Genomic DNA, 12,406 nt, shown 5'->3' with positions numbered 1-12,406 from the left:
CAAGTGGAATATATCAACGTTTAAAAAGTTCTTAAGAAAAGAGTCCTGCAATAACTTGAAGGGGCTGGTGTTGATATAAAAAAAGAAATTCGATGTCAATTATTTTTATATAAATCCATAAGTTTCATCGTTTATTTCCAATAAATTAAAAAAAAAAAAAAAAAAACTACATTTACCCTTTTTACCGCAAGACCCATCATCTTCTTCTTCTTTCGAGTATAACAACCGCGAGTGTCAGAAAAATAAAATGAAGCAGAAGAAGAAGAAGGAAAGAAAGGAAAAAAAGAAGAAAGGGTGTAGAAAGGGGTGAAGAAGGGGGATGAAGGGGGAATAAGGGGGAAGGGGAATAACCGAGAAGAGAAGAAATTAAATAGAAAGAAGACGACGGTTTCGCGATACACACATACCTTTTGTTCTCTAAGTTGAGCCTCGAGAACGTCGGCCGTATGGCCGACAGCCCGCATTCTTTCCAGTCGAGTTTCCATTCGCGCCAGCCAGACCTCCACCTCGTTTCTCTTAGCCTCGTATCGTTGACTATCACCAAGCATTGCATCCAACTGCGTTTTCCTTTGCATCACCTTCGAATTCGTTTCGTCCCAGTGCTCCCGCAGCTTCGTAACTGTATGAAACCAAAAGAAAATAAAGTATTTCTTCTGAAAGACTCTTCTTCTTTTCCTCCATCCCCATCCTCAACCTCAACCCCACCCCCACTTCCTCCTTCTCCTGTGACAACACCCACTCTATCCTTCTTATTTTATTTTTATACTTCCTCTTTTTTATTACTTACTTACACTTTCAAATTTTCATTATAATTTTGTTACTCGAAGTTACGATCGTGCATTTTTCTTTCACAGTACTGTTTTCGAATTGACTTAGGTTAACCCTTTGATTGCTATGCTAAAAGTTGTCCTATACGTGTTTGTTATAATATGAATGTAAATTGAATGAAAAATATGAATAATTGTAGAAATTACATTCGTAATTTCGAATATCGACGATTTTATTTTTCCCCCTTTACAATTTTTAGGCAAAAATGAAAACAACAAAAGTAAGGTGGTTTCGCGTTTGTAAAATATTAGTTTACTCTGTGTTACGATAGAAACAAAAAAGAAAAATAGAAATATCTTGTTGAAAAATATTGGCGAACGAGCAAAAGTTTAGTTTACCTTCTTTTTTTTTTTTTATTATTTTCCGCATATTTTTTCAACATTAAAATTCAAAGAACGAATCGAATATATTTTTCGACAGTTCCGAAAGAACGAAAAAATCCGTTCATGAATGATTCTTCGTATATTTACAATTTTCATTACAATAATAAAACGCGAAAAATAAATAAATAAAAAAGAAAAAACAGAATAAAAAAAAAAAAGAATTAATTTCGGAAGTCCTCATTTTTAAAAAGAAATGTGCAAAAACTCGTGTTTCAATAAAAGATAAAGATATAAAAAAAAAAATGAGAAAGCAATGGACGTGTTCGTTGTTTCAAGGAGTAAAGGTACTAGACTTTTACTCCTCCAAAGGACGAAACTAAAGTCTCGCGTTGAAATTCGCGCCGAAACGGAATCAGACGCGAAACTCTGGAAGCTGTCCAAACTTCTACTGCAGTCGAGCATGCAGCTGGAAAAGCAGAACGTAAAACACTGCCAACGGTTAAACCCCTTTTCGGCAGACAAGAAAATCCGCATGCGCGTGCAAAAATACCATCTTGTTTTATACTTTTAAGATTAGATTTCTTTCGATTCGTTTAAATTTCATGAGGTAATAAATAAAATTGTCATTAATCATAAAAATAAATGTGTGAATAACATTTAAACGAAATTTATTGTTTTATAATATATTCTCGTGTGTGGTAGATTATAATGGACAATACGTGATAATGATACATTATTATTATTATTATTATTATTATTATTATAACAAAAATAATTAAAAAAAGGATTTACGATAAGACTTATTCTCCTCTGGAAATGTAACGTCGACGAAAAAAAAATGAGAAAAAAAAGAAAAAAATGGCGGCTTACGGTAGACCGAATTTTAATCTGAGGATCAGCATCAAAGGTGTATTCATAGAAAAATGTATACTTCCCTCCATAAAGGATCATATCTCTCTATCTCTCTCTCTCTCTCTCTCTCTCTCTCTCTTTCTCTCTCACTCTCTCTCTCAAAATTGATATATGAGGAAATATACTTAGGCATTTTACCGCAGAAGCATCCATTTCATCTTTCTCTCTCTTTTAACGTGAATATCGATTAGCTCGGTTGCTTAATGCGTTCAGGAAAGCTGCGTTTGTTGTGTAAGGGGGCAATAGATCACAAGAGCTTGATGAAATATGATTAATGTAACGGCCCAATTAATCCCATTCCATACTAGAGAAACAACTTAGGCGTCTATAAATTTAGTTAAAGAGTGAGAGAGAGAGAGAGAGATAAAGAGACCTCGCTCGTTTCATCGTAAATCATCGGTTATAATGTGACTTTGCCGGAAGAAAACGGCCGACTATTAAAAACTGAAATGGAGCAAACGAGGAAGGCGAGTCAAAGTTTCCATGGTAAGAAAAATATGAAACCTTTTCCTCTTCTTTCTCCTTGAGAAAGAGAGAGAGAGAGAGAGAGAGAGCGGGGTGAAGGAGAAGGAGTCGAAGGTTCTTCTTTCAAGAATTCAAATAATCTGCATAGGAATTATCCGAGTATTTTAATCTCGATGTAAATCATCATTACGAACGAATTTTCCATTGTTTTTGGCTCCAAACAAAAAAGAGAGAAAGAGTGAGAGAGAGAGAGAGGACTTGAACAATATTAAATGACGTATTTCCAAGGTCTGATCGTTAACACAAATCTAATTATTTTACGTGTCACATAATGCTTCGAATAAAATTTTAATTGCTTCTATTTCTTTTTTTTTTTAACAATGTTATAATTATATATATACAATAAAAAAAAAATAGAAACACGTTATCGTTAAGAATAATAATAAATATAAATATCGTTTTATCCTTATCGTCTGATATTATGAATTATTATAGCCCGCATTTAATAATAATTAAAAATATATATATATATATATANATTTACAGGACCGTTTATCTAAGGCCATTTACGATATAAATAACTCTACATAAAGAGTGTTCGTAAATTTAGTATCAAATACTTAAAATCAAGTCTTGTAATAGATATATATATATATATATATGTAAATTTAAACTAAAGTCTGAGTTTTTGACGAGGTTCACGATTCGCGTGCTGCCCATATACCAGTGTAGATGTGTATGTGTGTGTATGTGTGTGTGTGCGTCGACGGATGAATCTTATGGTGGACGTATCGTGTAAGCTCGCATAATTTTCTCTCCCTCCTTCCTACCCCCATCCTATTTCCTACCACCCCTTCTTTCCTACAGGGCCGTTGATAAATGCATGACTCTCGAGATATATAGATATAGATATAGATATAGATGTGTGTGTATATTTTTCACTCGGTCCCAACGGACAGAGTTGTGAAGAGGGTGGTGATAAGGTAAGGTAAGGTAAAGTAAGGGGGTGGGAAAGGAGGGGGTATCGTTAAAACTCCGAACAGGAACCTTGAAAATTTGCAAGAGTCGTTACGTTACGTTCTAGCAATGGTATAACCATTTCGGAAATTTCTCATCCAATAACTCGACGATCCTCTTGTATCTCCAAAGGTATATATTATTTAGATTTGTATATTATTGCTTAAATTAATGATGAAATATCGTTTAATATGAAGTACGAACGATATGAAATAATACTAGAACTGTTTGTTTTTATGTAGAAATATTAAAACGAAATGTTTTCTTGTTTTTAAAAATACATATTTATATATTTAACGTTAGCGAACGTAAGAAAAATTTTAGAAAAAAAAAAACAATATTAATAACGATAACGAGATAAAAACAAAAGAGTAAATAATATAATCAATCGTTTAAACGTGTCGTCAAATTGACGACATAAATATCGATGAAACGTTTGAAAATATAACACTCGTATAATATAAAATCCACTTTCGCATTCATGCTCGACCTTTCCGTGAGAATTAACCCATATTTATGCGTTAATCTTAGTAAACGTATACTAGGAAAACTGATGCGATTACGTCGACTAATCTATCTGTGAAATGAAACTTGCATGACGTAAAAACGATCGATAATCTCTCACAATAAAGCTCTCAGTTGCATGCACTTTCTATGTTCCTGCAAACTCGCACGTAACGCATCGTTTCCCACGGTGAAGGAAAAAATGACGAAAAAAAAAAAAGAAAGAAAGAAAGAAATAGAAAAAAGAAGAAAACGAACGAATAAATATTCTTTGTAACATTAACCGACCTTTTTATACAATACCAGACGACGGTATTCATCATGTTCTTCTTTTCTATGCACGGATAGGTCTTGTACTTTACAATATGAGACGGTAAAATTTGAAATTTTTTCCTCTTGCGATGTATGGGAAATGAAAAAAATTTTATTACACGCGGTACGATCGTCCAAAGTAAAATAACAATATCCGTTGATGAACAATTTTTTCTTCCCTTTCTTTTTCTTTTTTTTTTTTTTTTTTCCTAACCATAACTTTTCTATCCTCAAAGGATTCTCGATTTTTTGTGTTAAAACTGCCACTCGTTAATTCCATAGACAGATTTCATACTTCACAATATGACCATACAAATTCTCCTTTAGTACACCGAGACCAAAACCAAAAATTTTTATTCCTTCTATATTATATTTTTATTCGTAACGCAAAAAGTTATTATACATTGTCAGTTATATTAACCATTAAGATACCTATAGTAAACACATATTCTCTATTTAATAAATATATTATATTATAGAAATAAAAATTATACTATTTTTTAATGATTAATAGTGCTTTAATATTATACCTGACTAAGTATGGGTTTTCATTTTTTTTTGTTTTTAATAAATTATGTAATGTCCAAATATAAAATATTACTGAGTATTATATAGAAATGAAAAATTGCATGACAAGATACGAAACATTTGAAGTAAAAACAACGATATCCCAACGAAGGGGGTTTAATTTTTCCAATAACTCATCCCATCAACAAAGGATTTTCAATCTTCCTGTTACAACTAGCTGTACGTGATAAGCCCCTATAATACATTTCGAATTTTTCTTCTAATATGTGAAATGAAATATCATACGTTTAAAAAAACAACAAGACAAAAGGACGGATTAAAATACTTCGGGATGAGAATTACGTTTAATCATAATTTCAATCCACAAAAGATAAATTAAATAATCAAGTAAATAACAATTTTATTTAATTATTATTTAAATTGACAACGTAATGAATTAAAAATGATAAATTGAAAAATCAACGATACATTATGAAAATTCGTTTGTACGTAATTTTAATACGAAAACAAAATGAAATTTTCAACAGAATCGAAAAGAATTCATTCAAATTTTTAAATACAAGAAAATTTGTTAAACAATAATTATAATTCGTTGGTAGTGTCAAAGGATTTTCGATCTTCTGGTGTTAGAAATTGTCTATCGTAAATTCCATAACACATAGCGTACTAAATTTCTCCAATCTATGTTAGAAAGATTTAACGTTCCCAACGCAACGCCTCTGGCGAGCAAGTTATCCAGGTCGTTTGATATTCGACGGTGGAAGGAACGGCAACAGCCTGAATTACGAATAACGACGAGCGAAGCATCCAAGGAAGAAGGAGAAAGAGAGAAAGAGAGAAAGAGAGAGAAGAGAATCACCCCCATACACGTATACACACATACACAAACTAGTCATAGTCTAACGATAAGAAGAATATCAAATCGATATTCGGTTCGTTCCTTCGGCAAGGTTCGGTATATCCACACCACACACCATCACATTCACCACCACTAATACTATCATACCCATGGTGATTTTGTCCTTGTCTGAATCGTTATACTTTTTGACGTCCAACAAGAAGACACTAGCGTGCACCTAGACGACACGAATAAAAATCCGTTCGCGTGTCTCTTCATGCTAAGAATCCTTCTTTTCTTATGCACCACCCCTCTTCCACCCACCACCCCCCTTTTTAACCCACCCCACCTTACCATTTAAATCGAGATAGATCGTCTAGAGTAGATCGAAATTGGTGCTTGCTTGCTCGCTTGCTTGCTAAGTTACTTTTATACCTTTTTTTTTCTTTTTAACGATTAAACGAGCAACGAATGATATCTGTCATATCGAAATATATAATAAGTATCACGAATATAGTAACGAAATGCAACGACGAGGATTAATGAAGAAATGGTTGATATCAAAATATGAACGAATAAAAAGGTAGAACGACAATGGGATTTACAATTTTTTCATTTCCCATCAAATTTATTCGAACTCTAATTCGATGTGTGGTAAAACCAAAAAAACAAAAAAGAAAACACATAAACAAACAAAACAATACGAGTTTATATCCGCGAAAAATCTGTGAAACGAAGTAAAACACGAGAGAGAGTGAGAGAGAGAGAGAGGAGGGGGGAAATAAAAAAAAAAAAAATACAAAAAAGTAACAAAAGTGAAAAAATTCGTCGACATGTACGATTAAACGACGATTCGAATTTGCAAATTCAAAAATCGCCCTTGGTATCGCAAACGCAGTATAAACTGCGTCAAGAGAAAACCAAAAGGGGGTAAGGGAGTCGGGTGAGGAGGAGAGGGAAAGGGGGAGGGTTTGGAGCAACGTGTACAGCTCGTTTAATTTGCATGTGAAACTGACCGTATGTCATCGCAACCACGAAAGCTCTCGTATTCGAAGCATTCGTCGAGACTAAAGTTTCTCCTCCCTGTGGACACCCCATCATCGAGAGAGGATAGTCTGCAGCAAATCCGCCACTACACCGATTTGTTTTACAACCAACCATATACACGAATTATACTCTCTCTATCTCTATCTCTCTATCTCTATCTCTCTATCTCTATCTCATGTGTATATTCCTATAACTGCATCAAATCATTCCAATATTTTAACATATTTGCATCTCCCAAGATTCTGTATAATTTTGAAACGATACGTCAAATATCACAACCGAACTAATATAAGAATAATTTTTCCACTTGTCGTCCTTGGAGATGAGTCTTAAACAAATTTGTAACAATTAGATATAATATTATATCGTTGTTCTAATGTTTTCTCTTTCTTTTTTTTATTCAAATTATTACACAATGCCGAATTTTCGATAATAATTTATTTTATATTGTATAGTTTATTAAAAATTTATCTACTAAATATAACACACACACATAATTTTTACAATACATTGATAATAAAATATTATAGAGAATTAAAAATAAAATTCAATATTTTTTGTTCATTCTATCTATAATTATTAACACACACGATGTTAAATATCCTTAATTTATGTAACTACTATTAAAATGTTTAAAACAGAAATACATAGATTACACAGAAATGGGTTAAGTATATACCAATGATTAATATAAAATCCTCGTGTCAGCATCCATCCATCCATCCATCGTGGATCAAAAATCGAATAGGAAAACGCATAAGAGATTAGTATATATAACTATCAGCTGACATAGACTATGTCCTAAATTTCTAGATTGTGAAGGAATAGAAACCGATAGAGAATGTAAAGCTGGGTAGGAGATCGAGTACGGATGAGAAAAGATTGACAGTGATAGAGAGCTACGACGCGAATGAATGGAAGCAATAAGCTAACGAGAGTGTGTACGTGTGTATGTGTATGTATGTATGTGTTTGCTGTGATTAGTGATGAACGAACGAACGCGAGAAGAGAGAGAGAAAGAGAGAGAGCATGAAAAAGAGGGCTTGTTTGTGAAACGTTGAAATAAAGAACTCAAACAAGAAGAACGATTATCTTTCATAGATAACTATGTGGAAAGATAACCCACATAAAAGCTTTTTTATAAACCATAGAAATTGATAAATATCAGGAAGCATTTCTTATACATATTAAACCTATACAATACCTTCATTACTCTATTCAAATATATATTAATAAATGAATATAATTATAATACAAAATTTGTGCGAAGAAAATCTAGAGATAAATGAATAATAAATTTCTTACTGATTTAAATAATAAATAAAATGATGTATAAATATATATATATATTTTTATTAATTAAATAATCATAATATTATCATTCTGTATGAATTAATATATGTTAATCCGACGTGTATGGAATATCAACGCATATTGAGATAATAAAAGAAAAAGAAAAGTATGGAAATAAAAAAATAATATCCTATGGAATATTTTCCATTCGAAATTAAATACCAGGTATTTAAAGTTTAAACGTACAACGTTTGATTTCTAATGGTATAATCCCCGGCATTATAATGCTCTCCATTTTTTTTTCTGTCTTTTTATTGGTTGAGCTGAAATAAAAAATTAAAAAAAAAAAAAAAAAAACCCCCCCCAAGGAGGAATAACAGAGGAAAAAAAATATGTTAAAAAGAATGAACGATAATGATACGGATAACAGAGATGGCAAACTTTTTCTTTCTTTCTTTCTTTCTCTCTATTTCGTTTTATTCTTTTCGTTCACCTCGAGCAAAGCTAAAATCTCTTTTTATCTTTTTTCATCTCTCTCCTCCTCTCTCTCTCTCTCTCTCTCTTTTGAAACTTCGTTAGCTGCAACTTCCTTCGAAGATTTTCACGAGACCATACAAGTGGATTACGTTCGAATGCGACCGGACAAAAGTTGTTCGAAAGTTAGCCGCTTTGTTGTCCCTTTATCGCCATTGAAAGGTATGAGTATTATTCCAATATTACTTTGGCTAAACGAAAAAGCCCGTCTCGAGTCGAGTTGAATCGATTCGATCGAACTAAATTGTACTTTATGTGCAGTCCTTTTGGATAACCATATATCAGGGAATCCGTTGTCTTCTATCTATTTACATATATATATAAAAATAATAAAATATGATAAACTACGACTGATGTTAAAACACACTTTTCATCATTTTTACATTTTCTTTTTTAAAAATTTCATCAATTCCAACAAATATTATACAGTTAATTAATTTGTTTGGTATATGACACAATAAATAAAATATTTCCAATTAAATATATTGATTAAAGATAGAAATAAAATAAAATAATGTCATAGAATTTTGATTATGAAATCAGTTGAAATGAAAAAAATGTATACAAAAATCAATACGATGTCAAACATATATATTAAATCGTTAGATCGCGTAACTAATACTATTGAGATAGAAATACTATATACAAATTTTTTGTATATAAATATATTATAATTAAAATTTTTCACGCTAGAATAAATATATCACTTTGTATAATTACAAGCTTATTAAATAATATTATAACATAATAATAAACACGAATCGCGATAATAATTATATTAAATTAAAAATTCAATCTTAAATTAACAGTAACGTGGTCCATATACGTATACATATATAAAACCAGCGTGTTATTTACTTAACATAGAAAATATATAAAAAAGAGAAAAAGTAATTTAATTAAACGATTTAATTATGAACAAGATAGAAGAAAGATAATCGAGTTAAGCAATTATCGAGATATCAGTACTCTTGTTGTTAAGTAATACAACCAACGTGTCTAGGAAAAGATAGAAAGTTTTAATATAATACATTAAGCCAGTTTATTGCTTCCCTAGAGTGTAATGCTTCGGAAAGGGAAGTTCAGGGAATATATGCAAAGCACGCGTTCTCTTTTTATATCCCTCCATCATGAACCGTATTCGCAACACGCTGTTGCCCCTAACGACGTTCCCTTGTCTTTAGCTCTCTCAACGGTATCAACAAGCCGGACGTTTTCATCTTCCCCATCCCCCATCCTCCACCCCCATCCTCTTCATCTTCATCTTTTTTATCTTCTTTTTATACCGCAGATGACCCTAGGAATAGACGATGGATCTTGCTCTTGTTAACTTTATCCGGTATTTCTAACAACGTTTACATCTAACTTATACACTTATACAACGTTAACCAAAACTACTAATTTTTAAATCGATATTATTTATATCTCTAATTTTTGTTAAACAATCTATACTGATTGTGAGATAATAAAATATCTCACAGAGTTCTTAGAGAATGATCAATGTAATTCTTATAAGTAAAAATTAAAATTGAATACATCTAACACACAGAGTGGTGTATTCAAAACTGTGCACAAGAGTGCATTGGAATATATTAAAAATAATGATCTTCAGTTATTTTCATTTAATTTCAATATTTCTGATTTTCGACGGATTATCTCTCAAATCATTGAATTTAATTAAATACGACAAATTGAATTTGATTATCATAAATACCAATTAATATCCAAACTTTGATCCGGTAGTTTATGTCTCGTAATTATATGAAAATAATTATCTTCTTTTTTTTTCCTATTATCGAAAAATACAAAAAGATGAATGAAGTCTCTTTCAAAAGAAAAGAAAAAGAAAAGAAATAAAATCTACTTCCGTTCGATCTACGTATTTCTATAATCTGAGAAAGAGAAAGAAAGTGTATGAGAGAGAGAGAGAGAGAGAGAAAGGATTCGAAAAGGAAATGAAAAAAAAAATAATAAAAATGGAAGAAAGAGAAGGAAAAAAAAAAAAAGGAAGGATACTTCTGTACGATCGAAATGGAATTTCCGATAAACTTGGAACGACTAGAAGTCATCGTTCGCTTCGTAAGATAGCCTGCTTCCATTAGCGCGACTTCTTTTTCGTTTTCTTTTTCTTTTTCTTTTTTTTTCCCCCTTATACTCTTCTTCACCGATTGCTTTTTCCGCCATCACGTTTGAAGGAAAGAAAGGGACACAGAAAGAAACGAAATGTAAGGAAAAAAGGAAAAGAAAGCGACATGGCGTTTCCTGAAAGTCGAGACAGGAAGAAAGCACGAAAAGAATCGTCAGTTCAAAACGAAAAAACGTCGTCTACCCCCCAACCCCCCATGCAGCAAACTAAAGTATCCAACAAAAAAAAAAGAATAATATGTATATAAAAATGTACAAACGTGTATGTGTGTGTATATATACGTATACAGGATTTATGATAACTGTTAATAAAAGGCGAGTAATTTACTGGATAAAAAATTAGAACAAAAATTTGATTTGTACCAAGATATTGTTTAAGAAAGAAGAAAATTAATTTTTAAATTAGTCAAACAATGAAAAATATTAGTAGAGTATATTAGAATATAAAAAAAATACCTTAATTGGTTAATAATTAATCGAAGAAAATGTATATCGTAGTTTAAAAACACGGAGTACAAGTACGACGTACTTTCCTCTTCGAAGTCTAACAATAAACTGAGTCGTTTGTCCTCTTATAATAATCATTGAAAATTTTCTTATGTTGATTGTTGTTTATATGTCTTTATGTAGGACTAATTTACAATAATAATAAACAGCGAGTATTTAGGTAACCATATATTTTCTATACGTTTTAAATTTATATATTTTTATGCATTTTTTCATAGCACAACAATCGTATATTCGTAAATTTGTAAATATATATAATAATAATAAATCGTATATAGTTAGTTTCATTTATCTTACACTATAAATCGTATAGAATTGAATAAAATAATATAAAAATAAAAAATATTATTCATGGTAAAACTGAGAAAAAAAATAAGAAAACCTTTTAGGACAATCTAATATTTATTTGTATATATATATATATATATATGAATAAAACGTTATATTTTCATGACGAACGTACTTAAATGCATTCACTATAGTGAAGAAGGTAACCCGCTGCTACTACTCTACAAATTATGGTAAGATATAACTTTAATTTTTCGCGCCAACCCTCGGCGGGCATCGCGTATAAATTTTCCCTTAGAAATTTTCTCTAACGTCATAAGAGAAGACACTCGGAAAGAATTAAGAGGATGAGGAAAAATGCTAAGAATTTGAAATCGTTTTAACATAGAAAAGAGAAAGAGAGAGAGAGAGAGAGAATGAGAGAATGAAAGAAAAAGATAAGAAGGGAGGAGAATTGAGAATGTAAAAAGACGAGGATCCAATGTTGATCCCTTTCTTGTCTACCCTAATACGATAAAAAAAAGAAAACTTATCTATCTATCTATCATGCATATTAATTTCACGTTGAACGTAAATGATAGGATTTTTTTTTAATTGTTTTATTTTCTTCCTTTCTCCAATATCTTTGAACGTAAGACGAATCTTTACGAGCTACGAATATATTTGTAAAAAAAAAAATGTTTGAAGTGTTTGAAAATCATTCCAACATTATTTTTCATATACCTGTATCTCTTTGAGTTAGAATATCATACCGCTTTTTCTTCTTACCTTTATAAACGTTGTTACTCTCATTACTTTTAACTAGTTTCTTTAAAAAAAAAAAAAAACAAAATGAAAAAGAAGAAGAAGAAGTAAAAAAGAAAAA

General features: G+C 31.1%; 1 protein-coding gene across 1 annotated transcript in view; it reads right to left on the bottom strand.

Moving 5' to 3' along the window:
• Positions 1-12,406, bottom strand: part of LOC106793116 (dystrophin-like) — a 339,379-nt gene that overhangs the window by 217,263 nt on the left and 109,710 nt on the right. Inside the window, exon 35 of the mRNA XM_014759810.1 lies at positions 408-619. Within this exon, the coding sequence (XP_014615296.1) occupies positions 408-619 (212 nt within the window). The remainder of the gene's footprint in view (positions 1-407; positions 620-12,406) is intronic.

The sequence above is a fragment of the Polistes canadensis genome, unplaced genomic scaffold (assembly GCF_001313835.1).
Source record: "Polistes canadensis isolate GaletaPanama2010 unplaced genomic scaffold, ASM131383v1 scaffold_0, whole genome shotgun sequence".
In the NCBI taxonomy this organism is placed as follows: domain Eukaryota; kingdom Metazoa; phylum Arthropoda; class Insecta; order Hymenoptera; family Vespidae; genus Polistes; species Polistes canadensis.
This window is presented reverse-complemented; position numbering and strand designations above follow the sequence as displayed.